General features: G+C 33.6%; 1 protein-coding gene across 1 annotated transcript; it reads right to left on the reverse strand.

Annotated features, from left to right (window-relative positions):
* Nucleotides 1-3,826: 3,826 nt before the first annotated feature.
* LOC127552510 (olfactory receptor 4K13) lies at nt 3,827-4,765 on the reverse strand. Its single transcript, XM_051983017.1, has one exon. It carries the CDS (start codon nt 4,763-4,765, stop codon nt 3,827-3,829), a length of 939 nt encoding a protein of 312 aa, XP_051838977.1.
* Nucleotides 4,766-27,397: the final 22,632 nt, after the last annotated feature.

The raw sequence follows: 27,397 nt of genomic DNA on the forward strand, positions 1-27,397 counted from the left end.
CTACCCCAATTATAAACTCTTTAAAATTGGGTTTTATTTTTCTACTTATATCCCCAGCATTTAGCACAGTGTTTACAAATAGCAGCTTTCTAATAAGTGTTTATCATTCATTCATTTATTGAGAGATTATATGATTTGTTCATCACTTAATTATATTCATCAGAAGTGATAGTAGAAGCAGGTCTTGTTGTCTCTGAATTTATCCTGATTATCACATCCTGACTTCTTTTTACAGAATAGAAAACTAAAAGTAGTAAGTAGCAGTTCACTAGGTCATCTGATGCAAAACCAGTGGAAGTTCCACCATACCTTGGAGTCTACCACTCACACTCATACAATTTTTGTCTTCATTGACATTAAACTCTGCCAGGAAGGAGGTTGGAGGATTTATGTAATGTAATGTAAATGAATAAGATATAAGAAAGAATGTTAGAGACAAAGGAATTCCAGGAGAGGTGCTATGAGAGATTTGTGCAAATGTCATTTTAACCGGAAAATTCAAGACACAGTATTATGAGGACTAGGTGAAGGTAGAACCTTTCCTGTTTAACTAGTTTATCTAAATAGTAAGCATTTCCTTCCAATCAGTTCTGTCAATCAACAGTTTTTCTTCCAATAAGCTTTTTCTTGAAGTAGAAATTTTTGCAACAGCAATTCAATCTTTGAAGTATTACTGTGACTGTACTTTAAGTACTAGAGTTAAGTCTACTTGGAGATCTGGTCTTTCCCTTCAGATGCCTGGTTCTCACCAACCCCACTAGTCTAAAACAATCTTTCATCTGAAATAATTTATTTTGATTTTATAAGGAAAACCCCAAATCTGTATTTCTTTCAGCAAAACCATAATTAGATAATATAAAATCATTCCACAGTCCCCTAAAAGTTCCATACTTAGGACTTCCCACATATGTACTTCAAAACTCTCATATCATTTCAATATAGATCAGATACTAGAAACTGAACACTTTAGCTAATTTAATTTATCTTTTCTCTAAGGGACCAAATTTTTTATTTCATTGTCTTCTCTGAAAAACATCTTTGATTTTACTCCTTTCTTTAACAAATTCTCCATATCAGAAAGAGAATAACTTTAAATCAGCATAGGGACTACATTGAATAAATGCAAGAGAATAGAAGGAAAGTTTTTCCTTAAATTACAACTCTAATATGCCTGTATTGCTGTGACCCTTGAAAGAGGAATGTATAATTACTTATGAGTTAACATGAAAACTTAGTTGCTCTCCCTCCCCAAAAAAACAAGTCTTATTCATTTTATAGTCATGTGTCATCAAACAAATTCAAATGGTTTCTTTCCTAGATTGCTAATTCATTTTGTCCCAATTACTTTGTGCTTTTCTTTGTTTTTTTTTCTTTCTTTCATTTTATTTTTTCCAATTACCTATTAAAAAAAAAAACCTTTTACTATTTATAAAAAAGTTTTGAGTTCCAACTTCTCTCCCTTTTCTCCGTTTCCTTCTCTTCTTGAAAAGACAAGTATTTTGGTATGTGTCATACATATGTGATCATACAAAATATTTCTATATCTGTCACACTGTCACAACTCTGTCATATTGTAATAACAATAACAGCAGCAACACAGAAACCTCCCCCCCCCAAGAAAGAAAAATAAATAAAAATATATAAAGTAAGCTTTAATATTCATTCAAATTCCATAAATTTCTCTGGAGGTAGATAACATTTTTCACCACAAGTTTTTCAGAATTATCTTGGATTATTGGATTGCTGAGAATTATGTCAATTTCAGTTGATAATAATACAATATTGCTTTTATTGTAACAAATGTTCTCCTAGTTCTGCTTACTTTACTTTGTATCAGTTATATAAGTTTTTACAGGTTTTCCTGAGAGCATCCTACTTATCATTTCTTATAGCATGATAGCATTTCATCATAATAAAATATCAGAACTTGTTTAGCCTTTCCTCAATTAATGGACATCTTCTTAATTATGAAGTCTTTCTTCCCAATAAAAGAGCTATTATGAATATGTTTGTACATATAGCTGTTTCCTTTTTGATTTTTTTTATCTGTTTGGGATACATACCTCATAGAGATATTGCAGGGTCAAAGGATTTGCATAATTTTTTAGTTTTGAGGCATAGTGTCAAACTAATTTACAGAATGGCTGAATCAGCTCTTAATTCCAGTGTCTCAATCTTTCAGTATTTGTCATTTTTCTTTTCTGTCATATTATCCAAAATTATAGTGGTTGATTGTATCACAGAAGTATTTTAATTTGTATTTCTATAATCATGAGTGACTTAAAGCATTTTTTCATATGGTTATAGATAGCTTTGTCTCAAAACTTTCTGCTCATATACTCTGACCATTTATAAATTGAAGAATGGATCTTAATTTTATAAATTTGACTTATTTTTCTATGTATTTGAGAAATGAGTTCTTTATCAGAGAAACTTACTATAATTTTTTTTTCACAGTTACAATTACTAATTGTATATCTTTCCATAATATTTCCCCCTGATTTATTCTCTCTCCTCTATAGTCATTTTGATCAATGACTTGCTATTGCATCTAAATAGCTCTGGAGGAGAGAGTGAGTCTGATGACTTTGCACAATACTGCCTCATTTAAATTCAGTTCACTTATTAATCAAGACATCACCTTTCTGATATCATTGGTTTGGTCCTTCAATTCTCTTCAAGAATGAAGGATAAACAATAAATTGTGAAAAATAGTAACTGCTCCTTCCTTCCTAACCCAGGAAAGGACATACGACACAAAACAGATTTGTTTAGTACTTTATATTGTTAGAGCAATTTGTACTGTTAGAGCAATGACACATCACATTCATCTATAGCTTTTGTGACTTTTAAGTTTCCAGTCCAGGAGAATAGAAGGAATGCAGAGAGGAGGCATGAGATGGCCTGTTAAAAGTAAACAATACTGGGTCTAGGAGAAGTAATAAAGCCCAAATAGTATTGAAACTTGTGCCTTTTTCTGCTATATATTTTATTCAGAATAAGGAAACAAGAGATCAGGTGTGGGAGGGGAGCTAGTCCAGGATAGGTACTCTGAGATGATAGAGCTCTAGAATGTGGTTCAGTGAAAAGAGACTGGGGAAGCTAATATATCAGGGAGTATTTTATGAGTTATGTAGCAGAATATCTTAGATACTGACATTCAGTCATGGAAAGATATGTGAAAAGAAAACATTCTGATGGTTTTAAGAAATATCAGCAAGAAATTTCTGCTGAGGACCAGGAAAAATGCTGCTTTGAAGAGAACTACTCATGTTCTGGATTGGTTTTCATGGATGAAGATTTTAATTACCAACTCAGAACCATTTGCTTTAAGTTATTAGATCAGAGATCAGACCGAATCTGAATGTGAATCTTGTTTCCCGACTCTGCAACAAAATGTAAAGTAGAAAAAGGCATGTTTCACTCTGTTTGGGTATCCTGGGCTGTATCACTTCTCCTAAATCAAGTCTTGCTCACTTTCAACAGCTCATCTTACTCCTCTTCTCTGCATTTATTCTATTCTCCTTGAAATTATTTCAAGTTCTTATCTCTGGTAGGCACACACACATACACACACACTCTCTCAAATCTCAATATAAAGTAGAATGTCACCAATAACAGACCTAGTAAAAGGATCAGAGGTTCCTCATTGGGTGGTACACATAATAATATACTTTGAGAGAGAAAAAATATTTTAGACATTAAAGAAACACTTTACAAAACACTTTCAATGTCCTTCAAAAAGGAAGGACTTCTGTCAGAAAAGGTCTTTTACCAAACTATTTCTTTAAAATGTCTAGAAAAGAAAGTTCTTTAGAACTCTCAATTATAGGTTATGCTTGGAATTTATTTGTCGATTCCGTATTTTCTTAATGGCTGCTTTTACCTCTTGATTCCTCAGTGTATAAATAATGGGATTCAGTAGGGGTGTAAAAATTGTATAAAACACAGAAAGTATCTTATCAACAGAATATCTGCTGAAAGGCCACACATAGATGAAGACACATGGTGCAAAGAATAAAGTGACTACTGTAATATGAGCTGAAAGAGTGGAGAGAGCCTTGGAAGACCCACCAGAGGCCCGGTGCCGAACAGAATAGATTATGATTGTGTAAGAGAAGAGTAAAAGGATGAAACATATGAGGGACAGAAGCCCACTATCAGCAATTACCAGGAGCTGTATCACATAAGTGTCTCTACAGGCAAGCTTGATCACCAAGGGAAGATCACAAAAGAAACTATCCACTGTATTGGGTCCACAGAAAGGCAAATTCAACATAAACGCCATCTGGCTTGATGAGTGAACAAAACCAACAGCATAAGAAGTCAATATCAATCCCAAAAGCACCCGATGGTTCATAATAGTCATGTAGTGGAGGGGTTTACATATGGCAACATATCTATCAATTGCCATGGCAACAAGCAGCATCATTTCACTCCCACCAAGAATATGCATAAAAAACATCTGGGAGAAACAACCCCACCAGGAGATAGTCTTGTGCTGTCGGAGAAAGTCCACAATCATCTTTGGGGTAGCAAAGGAGCCCAAGATCATGTCAATTAAGGAGAGATTTGCCAGCAGAAAATACATTGGAGTGTGAAGACGTGAGTCAAAGGTCACAGTGATCAAGATGAGCAGATTCCCTAATACAATTCCAATATATACCATAGAAAATCCAAGAAAGAAGAAAATTTGGAGATTCTGTGATTTGGTTAGTCCAAGCAAGATGAACTCAGATACTACAGAATAATTATTCAGTTCCATTTTCTTGGGCCATGTTCCAAGTATTTGAAAGAAGGGAGAAAAAGAAATTCTAATTATTTAATTGAAACATTGATATCCAGTCCTTTTATGCAATATACTGTAAAATTAATTGCCCTCATATTCTTTAGTTTTTAAAAGGAAGAAACTGAATATTATTATATATGGCATATACTTTGCAAACATTATCTCATATAATTATCACAACAAGCCTGCGAGGTAGATGCTGTTATTATTTCCTAGAGTTGAGGGAAATGAGGGAGTCAATAGTTCAATTATTTGCCCAGAGTCATTCAGTAAGTATCTGAGGTCAAATGTGAAATGCCTCTTTTAATTAGAGCTTTGTCAGCTATAATCTTTACTTTCCCTAGGATGTGACAGATGCAGAAAGGAAAAATTGAAAGTTCTAGTAAGCCACAAATGGGAACAGAATCTGGGAGAGGAAATCATCTGTGCTGAGGTTTTAAAAATTGAAAACAATGATTTTTCTTTTCATCTCAATTCCCACTTCTTTATGGGACATTTTCTAGTTCCTTTCTCATCTGAAACAAGCTCCCATCAAAGCAAAAGAGCAGAATTAGGAACCTGGGAAAATGAAGAGAGATGTAGTTCAATACGTTCTTTAAAGGAATGGAGAGGGTAGAATTGAAAAACCATAGAAATCTGTCACAAAACATCCCATGAGAAATGATGAGCAGGATGCTATCAAAAAAAAAAAAAAAAAAGAAAGAAAGAAAGAAAGAAAATTCCTTCATGAACTCAAGCAAAGTGAAATGCGCTGTATACAAAGTAAAAGCAATGTTTTGGGATGACCAGTTGTCAGTGGCTTTGCTTTTCTCAGCAGTATAGTGATCCACAACTATTCTGAAGTACTGATGATGAAAAATCCTATTCATACCCAGAGAAAGAACTGATTGTGCCCAAATAGAGATTGAAGCATTCTCTCTTTCTCTTTCTTTTTTTTAAACTTTATTTATCTTGAGGGGTTTTATTTTAATTAGGGTGGGAGATTTATGTTTACTTTCACAAGTGAATTTTTATGTAAATGTTTTGCACAGCTTCACATGTGGTTTCTTAATTGTGGGTGAGAATAAGGGAGAAACCTAGAACTCAAATATTAAAAACAAAATAAAAATTTGTTTTAAATGTAAGTGGGTGAAATATTAAATAAATAAACAGATAGATAGATAAATAAAAACAGCCCATGAGGTATGCTAATCTCTAAAATGCCAGAAGATGGCACCAGGGAAGGCAAATATAATAGTCTGCAATTCTAGGTTTTTATTCAATGCAAGGTCAGCTGAAGATTTGATTGAGAGCCTTAAAAATCAGGGACCTAGCTGAATCTTAAGATACTAAAAAATAATTCATTCTCTCTATACATAGCTGCCCAAATTATCTGCTTAATGCACAGTGTCAGTCTCCTTTTCAGAAATTTTACAGGTCTCCCTGTTTTTTGGCAAAATGAAGTCCAGCTTTTTATTATCTTTGAACAGAAAGGATTTTCATCTTTCACATACCTTGATTTACCTCTCATCCCACTATGCCCACCTATCATAGGAGCAAAACATATAGATTTTAGACTTAGGGCTTGGAGAGATCTTTAAGGTGATATAGTTCATCCTCTTCATTTTTTATGGAAACTAAGACTCAAAGAGATTATGGTTTGCTTAAGGTCCCACAGGTGATAACTGACTTAACTAGGAAGCAAACAAGTGTTAATCTCTACAGCAATATGATGTCTTATTCATTTTTTTAGTTTTATTTATTTCATTTTTAATTTATAGAATAAAAAACATCTCCATAACATAGAATAATTTTCACAAAGCTGAAATTACAAATCTATTGTGTACAATTTGCTATTTCTATTAAATATAATAAAGATATCATGTGAATTTTTTTTTCTTTTTTTCCTGAGTGTAAATAGGAAAGGTGCTTCATCTATGCCTTTATGACATTTTTTCTACTTCTGGTGAACCTCTTTTCCTATTTGTTGCTATCTCCAACCCCAATGCAGGTTATAATCCCTGAACAAGAATAGTACTAGAAAGTCTAGTATGGCCATGTTTTGGGAAACTGAAGACTCTCAGTGCTTCTCCTTATCCAGTCTCAGGGCTTCCCTAGCTTTCTGAGGGCTCTCTTTTAAAATTCCACCTCCAAGCCAAATGGAATTACCATGTTAGAAGGTTATCAGACCCACTGTTCTGGAATTACAAAACACTATCAGGCCCTTTCTGCCATTTCTTCTAAGATGGGAACTCCAAATCATTGCTAATGAGAAATAAGGCTTTTTTGTTATCACTGTAGCTCTGCACTGTCTTTTTACACAGGAGACCACTTCTATTTCTTAATCTCATGGTGGAAAGGCCTGCTTTGAATTAATATCATATTCCTAGATTTAAGATGTTCCTTTCAATAGGTCATTTTAAAGCCCTGTCTAAACATTTCCCTCAACACTGCCTCATACTATGTTCAAATGATTCAGTTTTTAGAATTTGTTAATATACACAATCAAAAGCCATTTTTCCTGATGAATTCAAATTATATATAGTCCCATCTCATTTATGAAAAACGAATTCCTCCATCATCGTCACTATGTCCAAAATAGTCTAAAAATCTAAGAACTCCACAAGAGGTGTCTTTTACAACAGATAATGGTCCAATGCAGGCTAGTTTTCTCTCCTCCATGCTCCACAGAAAGAAATGGAACTTTTATCACATTCATGACTAGATTTTGCAGACCAATATTTGATCCAACCGATTCTAGATCATGACAAATTCACGTTAGCAGAAATGCCACTGGAGATGGCAAAGCCTAGGAAAGATACCATGATCCCCTATATGGAATATATGAAGGACAGTATGAAATGAGCAACTACCTCTCCAGTTCCTGAAGCTGTTTGCCAAGTTTTTAGTTGGCTTTTATCAGATTCTATGGCACTGGGAGGTGGAGATGGGGGTACAATGTAGTTCAAATCCATAGTTTTGGAATTACTCTCAAGATATTAAGATTGTGATTGTCTCTCAGATTTTTAAAAAGCTTTATGACCTGATCACCAGGAGATCTAGGACAGCAAAAGATCTGATTTAGCAAAGAGACAGCACAATGAAAAGGAAAGAGCACACCATTGCAATCAGTGTGGTTCTTATGTGATGTAAAATGCCATATCTTTTTAGCTAGAGATCCGAGAAGTACTTTAAGAGTTGCAAATTGCTTTTCACCTATTATTTCATTTCATCCTTCCAACAACTACATGAAGTAGGCATCATGTTTATATCCATTATATAGATAAAGAAGTTGGAACTGAAAAGGGTTGTAACTTGTGCAGACACACAGCAAGGAAATGTTTTCTGTATTAGTTTTCAATTTCCTCAAGAACAGATATTGCATTTTACTTTTATTCTGATCCCCAGCTCTTAGCACAGTGCTTGATATATAGTAGATGCTTAATAAGCCTCTATTCTGATTAAATTCAGATTTTCCTGACTCTAAATCTAAACACATCAGCCACTATACCACCTAGTTATTTTGTCTGCCTGTTTGTCTTTGCTATTAATTGGCACTGTTATCTCTAGTACTCCATACTTCATCTTCCTCAGAGATCTTATTTTCATCAATTGTAAAATGAGAGCATTGTTGATAATCTCGTCAATTATTTCCATCTCTAAAGCCTATGACCCTTCTTTAGTACTTGTAATTGATTTTTTTAACAGTTTCAATTCTGATTCAATATTGACTTCTCTGATCCCTTCTGCTCCTATCCATTCTAACACATTGCATATATTTTTCCTATATTGAGCCTACCTATACAGTTCCATTCTTCATTAGAGTTATGATCCAACATGCTCTTATATTGTTTAAAATATTTTAATGCTATTTTATTCACCTACCCCTTGTGTTGAAGGCTTCCAGGAATTCAGATATTTAGCATTAATGATAATATGGAGATTTGATGCAGTTTTAATGGTGTTCTTCTTTAAATAAAAACATAGATAGATAGATAGAGATTGCCTACAGTTTAATGATGTTCTTTTAACAGTAAAAACATATGGAGATAGAGAGCTATTATAGAGAGTTGTTGAGCGAAGATAGATAAAATTAGATAAATTTATATGAGAGAAACAAACTGTATAAGAGAAGAAAAAGAAAATAATGAATATATCCAAGAAAGACTGATGATAATGAGAAAGATGATGCAGCACTTGGAGACATGAAAATACCCAACTGGCAATCAAAGTCAAATGGGAATTACTAAAAAACACCAATTTGGTTTTTCCTCCATGATGCCAAGAGAATATTTATATTGACATTACATCATAAATAACATTCATGGATTTTGCTGGGAAGAGAAATTAGCATTATCAAAGATAGGTACTAAACTTCTAGATATATCTTCATAATGGTAGAACATGCTTGGAATGCATGAAACTGGCAGAAATTTACTCCATTCAAAATCTCCATATTTGTATCTGTTAAATTTCATAATGCAAGTAAAATCTTCATGGACATAGTGGTATTTGTGCTGATATTTAAAAGATGTGTAGAATTTCAATAATCAGGAATGAGAAAGCAGATTATTTCAGATACAGGAAAAGCGAACAAAGGGAAGAAGGTGAAATGGATTCCATCCAATTTTAGATAGAGTATTTGATAGGGCACTTGGGAATAAAGTGATATGGAGCTAAAAAGTAAGAAGTGGAAAGATGGACATCTTTTGTACACTGAGAATTACCGCAAAATCAAGATGACCTTGAAAAAAGTAGAGGAAAAGTTCTTTATTGTTCAGGATTGTTTACTTTTAGTACTTAGGTGATTTCCTCATAGTGCTCAGCAAAGACTTAATAGTGGATTCTCAATTTACTTCTCATGGCCAAGAAGCATGCTTGTATTATGGGACTAGGATCAAACAGACACAACCAAGTGATTGATCAATGTCTTTATTCAAAAACATAAAAAAGCAACCCCAAATTCATTTTTGCCAAGGTTATAAAATAGAAAAAAATGTTCTGCCAAATTGTAGTTAAAATATATCACTGACTCACACTTTTTATCAGCATTTTTTGTTGTCATGTAGTGAGTCAAAAAAACATTGTGTATACTCCAAGTCCAAGTTCAATGTTAAGCACTGAAATATAAAAGCAAAAATCAGTCCCTACATGTAAGGATTTCACACTTTAATAGGGAGGCAATTTACAAAAAAACTTATGTACAAATTAATTACATACAGAATATATTTTAAAATTTGACAGAGGGAAGGAAATAGAATTAAGAGTAATTGGAAAATTTTCATATATATATATAAGCCACAGCAATCATTCCCCCATAGAATTCCTAGGAAGTAAGAGGACAACTATATATGGTTCTTTATTTTCATTTTGGAATTAATAACTGAAACCCACAGTTGCCAAAATAGTATTTCTAAAGCATACAACTGACCATGTCACTCCTCTATTCAGAAAACACCAGTGGCTCCCTATTATTTGTAGGTGAAATACAAATTTTGACATTTAATGTCTTTTACACTTGGCTCCAGCCTCCATATTATTCATAACTCCTCTTTACGCAGTCTTTATCCAAAAATGGCAATTCTTTAGACACAGAATTTCATCTCATGCCTGTGTGACTTTGCGCGTGCACACACACACACACACACACACACACACACATACATATTCTTCATGCCTGAAATATTTCCTTCCACAATACCATCCTTTACTATCCCTCAACCATTTCAGAAATCAGATCAAGAGCCACCTCCTACATAAAAATTTTTCTGATAACTTTGACTACCACTGCTCCTAAAATAAATTACTTTTTAATACTGATAAATTTAAATATTGTTTCCCAGATTAAATAATAACTCCTTGAAGTCAGGAATTGTTTTGTTTTTCTCTTTGAATCCTTAGTACCTGCATAAATCTTGACAGAATGGGTATTCAGGTAATGTTTGTTTACTGATTAAGATCTTATGATGAGTGCTTAGCTAAAATATAAATGCTAAAGGATATTTTAACATGACATAGTAAAATGGAAGGAAAAGTGGGAAAAGTGGAACACTAATGGATTGTTGGTGGAGTTGTGAAATGATCTAACCGTGCTGGAGAGGAATTTAGAACTATGTCCAAAGGACTATAAAACTGCACATCCTTTCATCCAACAGTGATTCTAGTAAGTCTATAGGACAAAGAGATCATAAAAAAAGAAAAAGAATCCACATGTGCAAAAATATTTTAACAAGGTCTTTTTGTAGTTGCAATGAAATTGAGAAGATGTTCTTCAATTGGGGAATAACTGAATAAGTTATGATATATGGATAAAATGGAATATTATTGTTTCATAAGAAGTGATGAGTTGACTATCTTCAGAAAAGCCTGGAAAGGCAAGAATTGATGCTAATTGAAGTGAGCAGAACCAAGAGAACATAGTGTATAGTAACAACAAGATTATGAAATGATCAACTATGATGGACTTAGTTCTTTTCAACACTGAAGTGATTCAAAGCAATTTTAATAAAAAGTGCCAACCACATATATAGAGAGAAATATGGAGTCTGAATGTGGATCAAAGCACAATATTTTAACATTTTTGTTGTTGCAGTTATTAGTTGTTTTTTCTCATTTTTTTTCTTTTGATCTGATTTTTCTTGTACAGCATGATGAATAAGGAAATATGTTTAGAAGAATCCTACGTATTTGACCTATATCAGATTGCTTGCCATCTTAGAGAGGGAGGAAGAGGAGAGAGAGGGAAAAAAGATTGGAACACAAAATTTTACAGAAATGAATGTTGAAAATTACCTAGAAATGTAATTTTAAAAATAAAATATTATTCAAATAAAAATTAAAATTCAAAAAACATGACGATAGAAAGAGCACTAAATTGATATCAAAGGACCTTGATTTGGATTCTTACTGTTGCCATTCACAACTCATCTTAATTTAGTCAAATCATAGCATTTCTTCCTGTCTTGTCTGTAACTAGGATACTATTCCTTACCTCATAGTGTTTTTGTATTGAGTTTATTGTTTATTTCCAAGTGCAATCAATATGGGAACTGAGGAACAAAATAATTACAGCTTGGTGCAAATAAGATGCTGACCAGGGCAGCTATGTGGTACAGTGGGTAGACCTCTAGGCTTGGAGACATAAAATATTCAATTCAAATATTTTCTCAGACAATTAATAGCTCTGTGATCCTGGCCAAATAATTTACCCTCTTTTTGCCTCAGTTTCCTTATCTATAAAATGGGGATAATCTTAGTACCTACTTCACAAGGTTATTGTGAATATCAAATGAAATAAAAATTATAAAGCATATAGCACAGTGCTTGACACACAGTAAGGAGTATATGAATGTTTATATGTAGATAGATAGATAGATAGATACATATATATATATATATATATATATATATATATATATATACATATATATACTAAAAATTACAAATAAAATTACAACACTGAAAAGCATTTCATTGGTCATTCTTGTCAATTATGAAATTTTCTACAATGTTCCTGAAAAGTAGCAATCTGATATTTCTTTGTTTATCTTGAGTGAAAGGAATTCTAGTAATCCCCAAGGCTGGGCTCACTGAATGAGAGGGTTGTGCTTTGCTTAATTCTCTAATAACTCCATATACTTTTCTCATGCAAGGTAAAAGAATTGTGCTCAGAGCAATACTATAGCTCTAGAAGGCTGCACAAGTTCCTGAGAGGTAAGGCTCACCAGAGAAGGAATGAGAACAATTTTTGCCATATTAAATAAAGGTTGTGCTAAAAACCTATGCTACATATACTGACTATATCTCATGCCTGGTATTCATTCCTTCTTCAAATCTATATCTGATACCACTACACACCTGGTAGATTAGCTAAAATGACAGGAAAAAATAATGATGAATATTGGAGGGGATGCAGGAAAACTGGGACACTGATGCATTGTTGGTGGAGTTGTGAATGAATCTAACCATTCTGGAGAGAAATCTGGAATTATGCCTCAAATTGTGCATACCCTTTGATCCAGCAGTGCTACTACTGGGCTTATACCCCAAAGAGATACTAAAGAAGGGAAAGGGACTTGTATGTGCCAAAATGTTTGTGGCATCCCTCTCTGTCATCACCAGAAACTGGAAAATGAATGGATGCCCATCAATTGGAGAATGGTTGTGTAAATTGTGGTATATGAATGTTATGGAATATTATTGTTCTGTAAGAAATGATCAGCAGGATGAATACAGAGAGGCTTGAAGAGATTTACATGAACTGATGCTAAGTGAAATGAGCAGAACCAGGAGATCATTATATACTTCAACGATATTATATGAGGATGCATTCTGATGGAAGTGGATTTCTTTGACAAAAAGAAGATCTAAGTCAGTTTCAATTGATCAATGATGGACAGAAGCAGCTACACCCAAAGAAAGAATACTGGGAAATGAATGTAAACTGTTTACATTTTTGTTTTTCTTCTGGGTTATTTTTACCTTCTGAATCCAATTCTTCCTGTGCAACAAGAGAAGTGTTCAGTTCTGCACACAGGATCTAGGATATCTAGGATATCTAGGATATACTGTGATATATTTAACATGTATAGGACTGCTTGCCATCTGGGGGAGGGAGTGGAGGCAGGGAGGGAAAAAGTCTCAACAGAAATGAGTGCAAGGGATAATGTTGTAAAGAGATTTTTTTCAAAATAAAAAAATTAAACTAAAAAAAAATCTATATCTGATTTCCCTAGCTTTCTCCAACTCTCAGCTAAAATCTCACATTTTTAAGAATTCTTTCAAACTTTCCTTAAAACCAGTGCCTCCCCTGAGATTATTTTCAACTTATCAAATACATATATATGTATATTTGTGTATGTGTGTATATATATCTATGTATATATACATACATCTATATATACATAAAAGCACATGCACAAACACACATGTCTTATTTGTGCATGGTTTGCATGTTGTCTTTTCTATTAAGATTTTGCGCAAGGATTGACTATTCCTTTCACCGGATCTCTAGCACTAAGCATAATGACTTTCCCACAATAGATTCTTAATCAATTCTTGATGACTATGTTTACTTTCTTGTTCCTTGCTTTTTTGCTTCTTTTGCTACATTTCAAGTCCCAAATTGTCTCTCTCACCCCAACCAAGATAGCTGAGTAAATAAGAAAATTCCAAGATCTCCAGATTTCCCCCACAAACAAAACAAAATTGCATCTCAGGAAAAACATAGACTGGTGAAAAACAAATAAGACTTGGGGCAGAACAGGGACCCTCTCAAGACAATTGAAAAAGATCAGAAGCTGGGCAGAGCCAAGATGGCGGAAAGGACACACACATCTTTCTGAGCTCTTCTTTACCCTCAAACTATTTTTATGAAAGTCAGCCTCAGAATTAATGCTTGACTGTCAGAACCCACAAATATTGGGAGTACAACATATTACCAACAGAAGATAATCTCAAAATTCACCAGAAAAGGTCTGTTTTTGCTCATGGGCAGGGACAGTTAGGTCAGGCACCACCATCAGGCAAATTGGTAGTGAGATCATGGGAAACAGCTCACACTGAGCAGACGTGAGGAGTAGTAGGGTGTAGTCTCCATGGGCAGAGAATCTCTGGGGAAGACTCCTACTACAGTGTTGGCTACTCTGCCCTGGCAGCAGGCCAGTAGATCAGCAGAGAAGCTATAAACATAGAGCATAAAGACTATAACCCCAAAATGCTAGAGTCTCTCAGGACCTGGCCACACCCACCCAGCACCTAGAGGGACTTAGCAAGATTGCAACTTATAACTGATAATCCCAGCACAGATGCTAACCCCAATTCAGCCACTGTTGTCCCATTGTCACTCCCATTGTCACTTCACTGCTACTTCCTATTGTCTGTAGAGGCAGTATAGAAATACCCCACTATCCCATAAAAAGACTGCAGTGTTTTGTTTTGTTTATTTGTTTGTTTGTTTTTTGTTGTTGTTAAAATGAGTAAAAAGGCAAAGTGGGCTCTAATTATAGATAGCTTCTATACTGAAAGAGAACAGATTTCAAATCCTGAGGAGACTAAAAACAGTTTGTCTCTAGATGAAAATTCAAAGGTGGAGATGATCTGGTTCCCCCCACATAAGGGTCTCATAGAAAAAATTTAAAAGGCTCTTACAAGAGAGCTAGAAAAAAAATGGGGAAAGGAAAGAGAAGCTTTGCAAGAGGGTCTGGGTAAAGCATGTAACTCATTAAAAGATAGAGTGAAAAAGTAAACAACTCCCTGAAAAACAGAATTCATGAATTAGAAAAAGAAAATAACTCCTTAAAAAAATAAAATTGGCAAAAATGGAAAAAAGTTCCATAGAACAAAACAACTCGTTTAAAAACTCAACTGAACAATTACAAAAAGAAGAAAAAAGAAATTGATGAAAATAATTTATTAAAAATCAGATTTGAACAAATGGAAATGAATGACGTGAGGAGACAGCAAGAATCAGTCAAGCAAAACAAAAAAGAAAAGAAAAGAAAAGAAAAAAATAGGGAAAAAAATGTAAAATACCTAAGCGGAAAACAACAGACCTGGAAAATAGATCTAGAAGAGATAATCTAAAGATTATTGGACTTGCTGAAAATCATGATGAAAAAAAAGAGCCTAGACACTTTTTTCAGGAAATCATCAAAGAGAACTGCCCAGATGTTATAGAAACAGAAGGTAAAATAGACATTGAAAGAATTTATCACTCATCTACTGAAAGAGATCCCCAAATCAAAACTCCAAGAAATACTGTGGCTAAATTCCAGAACTATCAGACCAAGGGAAAAAATACTCCAAGCAACCAGGAAAAAAAAAAAAAAACAATTCATATACCGAGGAGCCACAATAAGGATTACTCAGGATCTATCAGTGTCCAGATTAAAGGATCAAAGGACATGGAATCTGATATTCTTAAAGGTAAAGGAACTTGGTATGTAGCCAAGAATAACTTACCTGGACAAAATGAGCATTTTTTTTTTCCAGGGAAGAATATGGACATTCAATGAAATAGGTGAATTCCATTTATTTCTGATGGAAAAACCAGTGCTAAACAAAAAGCTTGACCTCCAAATATAGGATTCAAGAGCAGCATAAAAAGGTAAAAAGAACTCTTGAGAACTGTATTTCTATTATGGGTATACATAAAGAGTACATGTATAATTTGATTTTACTGTTATAATATCAAAAAGGAACTAGAGGTGGAAAGGAAATTGTACCAGAAAAAGGGAAAAGTAGAGGTACTACATCTCATGAAGAGGCAAAGGAAAGTTATTATATCTGAGAGAAAAAAGGGGGAGGGGTGAACATACTGTGAATCTTATTCTCATCAGATTTGGCACAAAGAGAACATATTAGACATATTTGGTTTACAGAGAAACTTCTCCCATCTCATTGAAAAGTGGGAGGGGAAAAGCTAAAAGGGAAGAAGTAAGCTAAATAAAAGGGAATACAGAAATTGGAAGGAAAGGTTTAAGAAAAGGGAAGGGACTCTAATTGGGGGGAGGGTTCCTAAAGAGGGAAGGCAGCATGATGCAAGTGGTGCCTACAAGTTTAATACTGAGGAGGGGAATAAAGGGGAAAGGAAAGAGAAAAGCATAATCTGGGGTTAACAAGATGGCAAGAAATACAAAATTAGTCATTTTAACCATAAATGTGAATGGGGTAAACTCCCCCATAAACCAGAGGTGGATAGCAGACTGGATTAAAAGCCACAATCCTACAATATGTTATTTACAGGAAACACACTTGAAGCAGGGCAATATATACAGAGTAAAGGTAAAAGGCTGGAGCAGAATTTACTATGCTTCAACTGAAGTCAAAAAAGCAGGGGTAGCCATCCTGATCTCAGATCACGCAAAACCAAAAATTGATCTAATTAAAAGAGATAAGGAGGGGCATTATATCTTACTAAAGGGAAGCATGGATAATGAAGCAATATCAGTACTAAACATATATGCACCAAGTGATATGGCATCTAAATTCCTAAAGGAGAAGGTTTTTTTTTCCCTTTCTTTCTTTTTTAATAATTATAATTTTTATTGACAGAACCCATGCCTGGGTAATTTTTTACAACATTATCCCTTGCACTCACTTCTGTTCCAACTTTTCCCCTCCCTCCCTCTACCCTCTCCCCCAGATGGCAAGCAGTCCTATACATATTAAATATGTCACAGTATATCCTAGAACAATATATGTGTGCAGAACCAAACAGTTCTCTTATTGCACAGGAAGAATTGGATTCAGAAGGTAAAAATAACCCGGGAAGAAAAATAAAAATGCCAACAGTTTACATTCATTTCCCAGTGTTATTCCTTTGGGTGTAGCTGCTTCTGTCCATCATTGATCAATTGAAACTGAGTTAGATCTTCTCTTGTCAAAGAAATCCACTCCCATCAAAATACATCCTCATATAGTATCATTGTTGAAGTATATAATGATCTCTTGGTTCTGCTCATTTCACTCAGCATCAGTTCATGTAAGTCTCTCCAAGCCTCTCTGTATTCATCCTGCTGGTCATGTCTTACAGAACAATAATAATCCATAACAGTCGTATACCACAATTTATCCAATCATTCTCCAATTGATGGGCATCCATTCATTTTTCCAGTTTCTGGCCACGACAAAGAGGGATGCCACAAACATTTTGGCACATACAGGTCCCTTTCCCTTCTTTAGAATTTCTTTGGTATATAATCCCAATAATAGCACTGCTGGATCAAAGGGTATGCACAGTTTGATAATTTTGGGGGCATAATTCCAGATTTCTCTCCAGAATGGTTGGATTCATTCACAACTCCACCAGCAATGCCTCAGTGTCCCAATTCCTAAAGGAGAACTTAAGAGAGCTCAAGAAGAAATAGACAGCAAAACTATAATAATGGGAGACCTCAACCTTGCACTCTCAGAATTAGATAAATCAAACCACAAAAATAAATAAGAAAAAAGTTAAAGAGGTAAATAGATCACTAGAAAAGTTAGGTATGATAGATCTTTGGAGAAAACTAAATTGAGACAGACAGGAGTACACTTTCTTCTCAGCAATTTATGGAACCTATACAAAAATTGACCATATGATAGGACATAAAAACTTCAAATTTAAATGCAAAAAGGCAGAAATAGTAAATACATCCTTTTCAGATCATGATGCAATAAAAACTACATTCTGTAAAAAACCAGGGGAAAAGAGACCAAAAAGTAATTGGAAACTAAATAATCTCATCTTAAAGAATGAATGGGAGAAACAGCAAATCATAGACACAATTAATAATTTCACCCAAGAGAATGACAATAATGAGAGGACATTCCAAAATATATGGGATGCAGCCAAAGTTGTAATAAGGGGAAAGTTTATATCTCTAGAAACCTACTTGCATAAAATAGAGAAAGACAAAAATCTATGAATTAGGCTTGCAACTAAAAAAGCTAGAAAAAGAGCAAATTAAAACCCCCCAATCAAACACTAAACTTAAAATTCTAAAAATAAAAGGAGAGATTAATAAAATTGAAATTAAAAAAACTATTGAATTAACAAATAAAACTAAGAGTTGGTACTGTTAAAAAACCAACAAAACAGATATACCCTTGGCAAATATAGTTTAAAAAAGGAAAGAGGAAAATCAAACTGTTTGTCTTAAAAATGAAAAGGGAGAACTTGCCACTAATAAAGAGGAAATTCGAGCAATAATTAGGAGTTACTTTATCCAAATTTGTCAATAAATTTGATAACTTAAATGAAATGCATGAATACCTTTAAAAAATATAGCTTGCCCAGATTAACAGAGGAAGAAGTAAATTAGTTAAACAGTCCCATTTTAGAAAAAGAAATAGAAGCTATTAATCAGCTCCCTAAGAAAAAATCTTCAGGACCAGATGTATTTACATGTGAATTCTACCAAACATTTAAAAAACAATTAACTCCAATGCTATATAAACTATTTGAAAAAAATAGCAATTGAAGGAGTCCTACCAAATTCCTTTTATGACACAGACATGGTACTGGTAGCAGGGAGGATAAAAACAGAGAAAGAAAATTATAGACCAATCTCCCTAATGAACATGGATGCAAAAATCTTAAATAAAATATTAGCAAAAAGATTACAGAAAGTCATCTCTGGGATAATATACCATGAACAAGTAGGATTTATATCAGGAATGCACGTCTGGTTCAATATTAAAAAAACCATTAGGATAATTGGTTATTATCAATAACCAATTTAACAAAAATCATATGATCATCTCAATAGATACAAAGCATTTGATAAAATCCAACATCCATTACTATTAAAAAACATTAAAGAGTATAGGAATAAATGGACTTTTCCTTAAAATAGTCAGTAGCATCTATTTAAAACCAAGAGTAAACATCATATGTAATGGTGATACACTAGAACCATTCCCAATAAGATCAAGAGTGAAATAAGGTTTCTCACTTTCACCATTACTATTCTATATTGTATTAGAAATGCTAACTTCGACAATAAGAAATAAAAAAGAGATTAAAAGATTTAGAGTAGGTAATGCAGAAACCAAATTATCACTCTTTGCAGATGATATGATGGTATACTTAGAGAACCACAGAGATTCTACTAACAAGCTATTAGAAATAATCCACAACTTTAGCAAAGTTGCAGGATACAAAATAAATCTACATGAATCCTCATCATTTTTATACATCACTAATTAAATCCAACAGCAAGAGATACAAAGAGAAATTCTATTTAAAATAACTGTGGATAGTATAAAATATTTGGGAATCTATCTGCCAAGAAAAAGTCAGGAAGTATATGAGCAAAACTACAAAATGCTTTCCACACAAATAAAGTCAGATCTAAAAAATTGGAAAAAATACTAAGTGCTCTTGGATAGGTTGAGTGAATATAATAAAGATGATAATACTATCTAAATTAATGTATTTATTTAGTGCTATACCAATCATACTCCTAAGAAACTATTTTAAAGACCTAGGAAAAAATAACAATAAAATTCATCTGGAAGAACAAAAGGTGAAGAATTTCACAGGAATTAATGAAAAAAAAAATCAAATGAAGGTGGCCTACCTATACCTGATCTAAAACTACATTGTAAAGCAGTGATTACCGAAACTATTTGATATTGATTAAGAAATAGACTAGTTAATCAGTGGAAAGGATTAAGTTCACAGGACAAAATAGTCAATAACTGTAGCAATCTAGTGTTTGACAAACCCAAAGAACACAACCTTTGGGATAAGAATTCATTATTTGACAAAAACTGCTGGGAAAATTTGAAATTAGTATGGCAGAAATTAGGACCCACACTTAATACCACACACAAAGATAAGGTCAAAATGGGTTCATGATCTGGAAATAAAGAATGAGATTATAAATAAATTAGAAGAACATAAGATCGTTTACCTCTCAGACCTATGGAGGAGGAAGGAATTTGTGACCAAAGAAGAACTAGAGATCATTACTGATCACAAAATAGAAATTTTTGATTATATCAAGTTAAAAAGTTTTGTACAAACAAAACTAATGCAGATAAGATTAAAAGGGAAGCAATAAACTGGGAAAACATTTTCACAGTTAAAGGTTCTGATAAAGGCCTCATTTCCAATATATATAGAGAATTGACTCAAATTCATAAGAAACCAAGCCATTCTCCAATTGATAAATGGTCAAAGGATATGAACAGACAGTTTTCAGACAATAAAATTGAAACTATTTCTACTCATATGAAAAGGTGTTTCAAATCACTATTGATCAGAGAATTGCAAATTAAGACAACTCTGAGATACCACTACACACTTCTCAGATTGGCTAAGATAACAGGAAAAGAATGATGAATGTTGGAGGAGATGTGGGCAAACTCAGATACTGATTCATTGCTGGTGGAGTTGTGAACAGATCCAACTTTTCTGGAAAGTGCTTTGGAACTATGCTCAAAAAATTATCAAACTGTGCATACCCTTTGATCCAGCAGTGTTTCTATTGGGCTTATACCCCAAAGAGAGCTTAAAGAAGGGAAAGGGACCTGTATGTGCAAAAATGTTTGTGGCAGCCCTCTTTGTAGTGGCTAAAAACTGGGAATTGAATGGGTGCCCATCAATTGGAGAAAGGCTGGGTAAATTGTGATATATGAATGTTATGGAATATTATTGTTCTGTAAGAAATGAACAGCAGGATGAATACAGAGAAGCTTGGAGAGACTTACATGAATTGATGCTAAGTGAAATAAGCAGAACCAGGAGATCATCATACACTTCAACAACAATAATATCTGAGGATCAATTGTGATGGAAGGGGCTATCTCCAACAATGAGAAAATCCAAATCAATTCCAACTGATCAGTAATGAGCAGAAGCAGTTACACCCAGCGAAAGAACACTGGGAAATGAGTGTGGACCACAACATAGCATTTACACTCAATGTTATTGTTTGCTTGCATTTTTGTTTTTCTTCCCAGGTTATACCTTTTTTCTAAATCCAATTATTCTTATGCAGGAAGACAACTCTATAAATATGGATACATTTATTATACATAATATATATTTAACCTTTATAACATTTATAGGACTGCCTGCCATGTAGGGGAGGTGGTGAAGGGAAGGAGGGGAAAAGTTGCAACAGAAGTTTTTGCAAGGGTCAATGTTGAAAAATTAACCATGCATATGTTTTGTCAATAAAAAACTATAATAATAATAAAAAAAAGAAAAAGATTAGAACAAAGACTGCAGGATTGAGCCTTAACCCACGTGAAGTTTAAACACCTCCAGACTAGCTCCAAAAAAATAAGTTGGGAGTGATGGGGTTAACTGGCTTTGGAGGGATCTTCAGTCCAAAGCACAGGAATTTTCACCTCAGAATAGGATGGGAAGTCTAGGGTCCAAGCCCAGAAAGACTGAGGGGACCTCTGCTTATTAGGAATGTTAAGCCCAGATGTGTTGCAGAGACATGGTCCTAGGCGAGAAGGGGCCACAACACATAATGAGTACAAAAGCACTAGGATAATAAAATTTCCAGCTACTGGCATTTGTAGGAGAGTAGATATTTTCATTTGGAAGAGGAGGTCAGAGGGAAAAGCTGGAGAAAAACCAGAGGCACCATTCCCTTATCCCAGAATTAGAGGTGCTTACACTAATAGTTCTCATTAGGAAAAAAAATTAACAGTCAAAGAAGAACCCAACCATAGACACTTAGTGTGGAAATGGAGGATGGTGAAGTTAAAAAAAAAAAAAAAACTCTCTTCTAACCCCAAGAGGAAAGTTAAATGGCTATCTACCCAGAAAGAATTTATAGAAAAACTCAAAAGAGACTAAAAAATCAAATGAAAGAGATTGAGTGAAAACCAAAAGAAAAAAAAAAGCACTATCCAAAAAAAACAAGATTATGAAAAAAAATTAATTAGTTGGAAAAGGAGATACCAAGTCTTAAAGCAGAAATTAATTCTTTGAAAATTAGAAGTGGACAAGAAGACAGTGAAGTTATAAGAAATAAAACAACAGACAAAATATGAAGAATGAAAAAATAGAAGAGAAAGAGAAACATAAGATAAAACAAAAGACATAATTGGACAACCTGAAAGCTATGACCAAAAAGAGAATCTTGATATGGTAATATAAAAATTAATCAAAGGCTATAGTAGATAGGATATCTGTGTAGATATTTAATATCTACTATATTCAATGGGATTTATGGGATGTTCAAGGAGGACTAACCCCTGTGGTGTGAAGGCTTATAATTCCTTCTGAGGGCTGTTCATCTTCCTCTGGTGTTCACCTGGCAGTCTACTCACCTGTGACTCCAAGAAGCTGTTGCATTCACAGTGGCCACATCCCACAAACCATTGTGGGAGATGAGCTAAATCAAGTTGAGGGTAATCAACTGGTTTAAATCTGATGTCTATTATTGTAAGTTATCTAATATTCTATTTATGTCCTTGACTTCTTTCTTAATTTTTTTAAATTTAGATTTATCCAAGTCTGAAATTTGAAAGTTTATGTCCACTATCATAGTTTTGCTATATATCTGTAATTTATATACCCTTTCCTTTAAAAATGTGTCTGTTACAATACTGATGCATATTTGTTTAGTTTTGGTATTATTTCATTATCTGTGGTACCTTTTAACAGATTGTAGTTTTCATGCTTATCTTTGTAAAATTAAATCTATTTTAGTTTTAACTTCATCTGAGATCATGATTGCTATGTGGCTTTTTTATATCAGCAGAAGAATAATATATTCTGCTCCTATTCTTTATTTTTATTCTGTGTCTCTTTCAATTTTTGTTTTGTAATTTTTTTAATCATAGCCTTTTATTTACAAGTTATATGCATGGGTAATTTTTCAGTATTGACAATTGCCAATCTTTTTGTTCCAACTTTTTTCCCTCCTTCCCCCCATCCACTCTCCTAGATAGCAGATTGACCAATACTGTTAAATATGTTAAAGTATAAATTAAATACAATATAAGTATACATGTCCAAACAGTTATTTTGTTGTACAAAAATAATTGGACTTTGAAATAGTGTACTATTAGCTGGTGAAGGAAATCAAAAATGCTGGCAGACAAAAATATAGGGATTGGGAATTCTATGTAATGGTTCATAGTCATCTCCCAGAGTTCTTTCACTGGGTGTAGCTGATTTAATTCATTATTACTCTATTGGAATTGATTTGGTTCATTTCATTGCTGGAGATGGCCACGTCCATCAGAACTGATCATCATATAGTACTGTTGTTGAAATATATAATGATCTCCTGGTCCTGCTCATTTCACTCAGCATCAGTTCATGTAAGTCTCTCCAGGCCTTTCTGAAATCATCTTGTTGGTCATTTCTTATCGAACAATAATATTCCATAATATTCATATACCACAATTTATTCAGCACTGTCCAATTGATGGGCATTCTCTCAGTTTCCAGTTTCTGGCCACTACAAAGAGGGCTGCCATAAACATTCTTGCACATACAAGTCCCTTTCCCTTCTTTAAAATCTCTTTGGGATATAAGCCCAATAGTAACACTGCTGGATCAAAGGGTATGCACAGTTTGATAACTTTTTGAGCATAGTTCCAAATTGCTCTCCAGAATGGCTGGATATATTCACAATTCCACCAACAATGTATTAGGTCCCTGTTTTCCCACATCCCCTCCAACATTCTGCATTATCTTTCCCTATCATTCTAGCCAGTCTGACAAGTGTGTGGTGGTATCTCAGAGTTGTCTTAATTTGCATTTCTCTGATTAATAATGACTTGGAGCATCTTTTCATATGGCTAGAAATAGTTTCAATTTCTTTGTCTGAGAATTGTCTGTTCATATCCTTTGACCATTTATCAATTAGAGAATGGCTTGATTTCTTATGAATTCAAGTCAATTCTCTATATATTTTGGAAATGAGGCCTTTATCAGAACCTTTGACTGTAAAAATGTTTTCCCAATTTGTTGCTCCCCTTCTAATCTTGTCTGCATTAGTTTTGTTTGTACAAAAACTTTTCAATTTGATATAATCACATTTTTCTAATTTGTGATCAATAATGATCTCTAGTTCTTCTTTGGTAGTAAATTCCCTCCTCTTCCACAGGTCTGAGAGATAAACTATCCTTTGCTCTTTCAATTTATTTATACTGTCATTCTTTATTTCCAGATCATGAACCCATTTTGACCTTATTTTGGTGTACAGTATTAAGTGTGGGTCAATGCCTAGTTTCTGCCATACGAATTTCCAATTTTCCCAGCAATTTTTGTCAAATAGTGAGTTCTTATACCCAAAACTGGGGTCTTTGGGTTTGTCAAACACTAGATTATTAAAGTTATTGGCTGTTTTGTCCTTTGAACCTGATCTATTCTACTGCTCAACTAGTCTGTTTCTTAGCCAATACCAAATGGTTTTGGTAACCACTGCTTTATAATATAATTTTAGATCAGGTACAGGTAGGCCACCTTCATTTATTTATTTTTTTTTTGCATTAATTCCCTTGAAATTCTTGACCTTTTGTTTTTCCATATGAACTTTGTTGTTATTTTTTCTAGGTCATTAAAATAGTTTTTTGGAAGTCTAGTATAGTGCTAAATAAATAGATTAGTTTAGGGAGTATTGTCATCTTTATTATATTTGCTCACCCTATCCAAGAGCATTTAATATTTTTCCACTTGGTTAGATCAGACTCAACTTGTGTGGAAAGTGTCTTGTAGTTTTGCTCATAAAGTTTCTGATTTTCCCTTGGCAGATAAGATTCCTAAATATTTTATATTATCAGTAGTTACTTTAAATGGAATTTCTCTTTGTAACTCTAACTGTTGGGTTTTGTTAGTGATATATAAGAATGCTGATGACTTATGTGGGTTTATTTTGTATCCTGCAACTTTGCTAAAGGTGTGGATTGTTTCTAATAACTTTTTAGTAGAGTCTCTGGGGTTCTCTAAGTATACCATCATATCATCAGCAAAGAGTGATAATTTGGTTTCCTTATTGCCTACTCTAATTCCTTTAATCTTTTTCTCAACTCTTATTGCCAAAGCTAGCATTTCTAATACAATATTAAATAGTAATGGTGATAATGGGCAACCTTGTTTCACTCCTGATCTTATTGGGAATGGTTGCAGTTTGTCCCCATTACATATGATGCTTACTGATGGTTTTAAAGAGATGCTACTAATTATTTTAAGGAAAAGTCCATTTATTCCTGTACTCTTAAGTGTTTTTAATAGGAATGGATGTTGGATTTTATCAAATGCTTTTTCTGAATCTATTGAGATGATCATATGGTTTTTGTTAATTGGGTTATTAATATGGCCAATTATACTGATAGTTTTCCTAATATTGAACCAGCCCTGCATTCCTGGTATAAATCCTACTTAATCATGATGTGTTATCCTGGGAATGATCTTCTGTAGTCTTTTTGCTAATATCTTATTTAAGATTTTAGCATCAATATCCGTTAGGAAGATTGATCTATAATTTTCTTTTTCTGTTTTCAACCTACTATTTTCAGTATCAATACCATGTCTGTGTCATAAGAGGAATTTGGTAGGACTCTTTCATTCCCTATTTTTTCAAATAGTTTATACAGCATTGGGGCTAATTGTTTTTTAAATGTTTGATAGAATTCACATGTAAATCCATCTGGTCCTGGGGATTTATTTCTTAGGAAGTTGATTAATTGCTTGTTCTATTTCTTTTTCTGAAATGGGACTATTTAAGCAATTTATTTCCTCCTCTGTTAATCTGCAAAACCTATATTTTTGGAGGTAGTCATCCATTTCACTTAGGTTATCAAATTTATTGACATAAAGTTGGGCAAAGTAACTCCTTATTATTTCTTTAATTTCTCTTAATTGGTGGAATGTTCTCCCTTTTCATTTTTAAGACGACTAATTTAATTTTCTTCTCTCCTTTTTCTAATCAGATTTACCAAAGGTTTATCTATTTTATTGTTTTTTTTTTTTTCATAAAACCAACTCTTAGTTTTATTTGTTAGTTCAACAGTTTTTTTTATTTTCAATATTATTAATTTCTCCTTTTAATTTCAGAATTTCAAGTTTAGTATTTGATTGGGGATTTTTAATATGGTCTTTTTCTAGCTTTTTAAGTTGCAAGCCCAATTCATTGATCTATTCTTTCTCTATTTTATTCAAGTAAGCCTCTAAGGATATAAAATTTCCCCTTATTACCACTTTGGCTGTATCCCACAAATTTTCGTATGATGTCTCATTGTTGTCATTATCGTGAGTGAAATTATTAATTGTGTCTATAATTTGCTGTTTCACCCAAATATTCTTTAAGATGAGATTATTTAGTTTCCAATTACTTTTTGGTCTATTTATCCCTAACTTTTTGTTGAAGGTAGTTTTTATTGCATCCTGATCTGAAAAGGAAGCATTTACTATTTCTGCCTTCCTGCATTTAAATTTGAGGTCTTTATGTCCTAATATATATTCAGTTTTTGTATAGATTCCATGAACTGCTGAGAAGAAGGTATATTACTTTCTGTTACCATTCAGTTTTCTCCAAAGATCTATCATACCTAATTTTTCTAATATTCTATTTACCTCTTTAATTTCTTTCTTATTTGTTTTGTGGTTTGATTTGTCTAATTCTGAGAGTGCAAGGTTAAGATCTCCCACTATTATAGTTTTGTTGTCTATTTCTTCTTGCAACTCTCTTAACTTCTCCTTTAGGAAGTTAGATGCTATACCACTTGGTGCATATTTGTTTAGTATTGATATTGCTTTATTGTCTATGCTACCCTTTATAGCAAGATATAGTTTCCTTTCTTGTCTCTTTTAGTTAGATCAATTTTTGCTTTTGCTTGATCTGAGATAAGGATAGCTACCCCTGCTTTTGTGACTTCACCTGAAGCATAATAGATTCTGCTCCAGCTTTTTACCTTTACTCTGTAAATGTGTTTCTTTAAATGTGTTTCTTGTAAACAACATATTGTAGGGTTCTGATTTTTGATCCAGTCTGCTATCATCCTCCGCTTAATGGGAGAGTTCATCCCATTCACATTTACCGTTAAAATTACTAATTCTGTATTTCCTGCCATCTTATTATCCTTAGATTGTGCTTTTCTTTTTCTTGACCCCCCTCTTTCCCAGTTTTAAACTTATGGTCCCCACTTGCATCAGGCCCCTCACCC

This window comes from Antechinus flavipes, chromosome 2 (assembly GCF_016432865.1).
Source record: "Antechinus flavipes isolate AdamAnt ecotype Samford, QLD, Australia chromosome 2, AdamAnt_v2, whole genome shotgun sequence".
In the NCBI taxonomy this organism is placed as follows: Eukaryota; Metazoa; Chordata; class Mammalia; order Dasyuromorphia; family Dasyuridae; genus Antechinus; species Antechinus flavipes.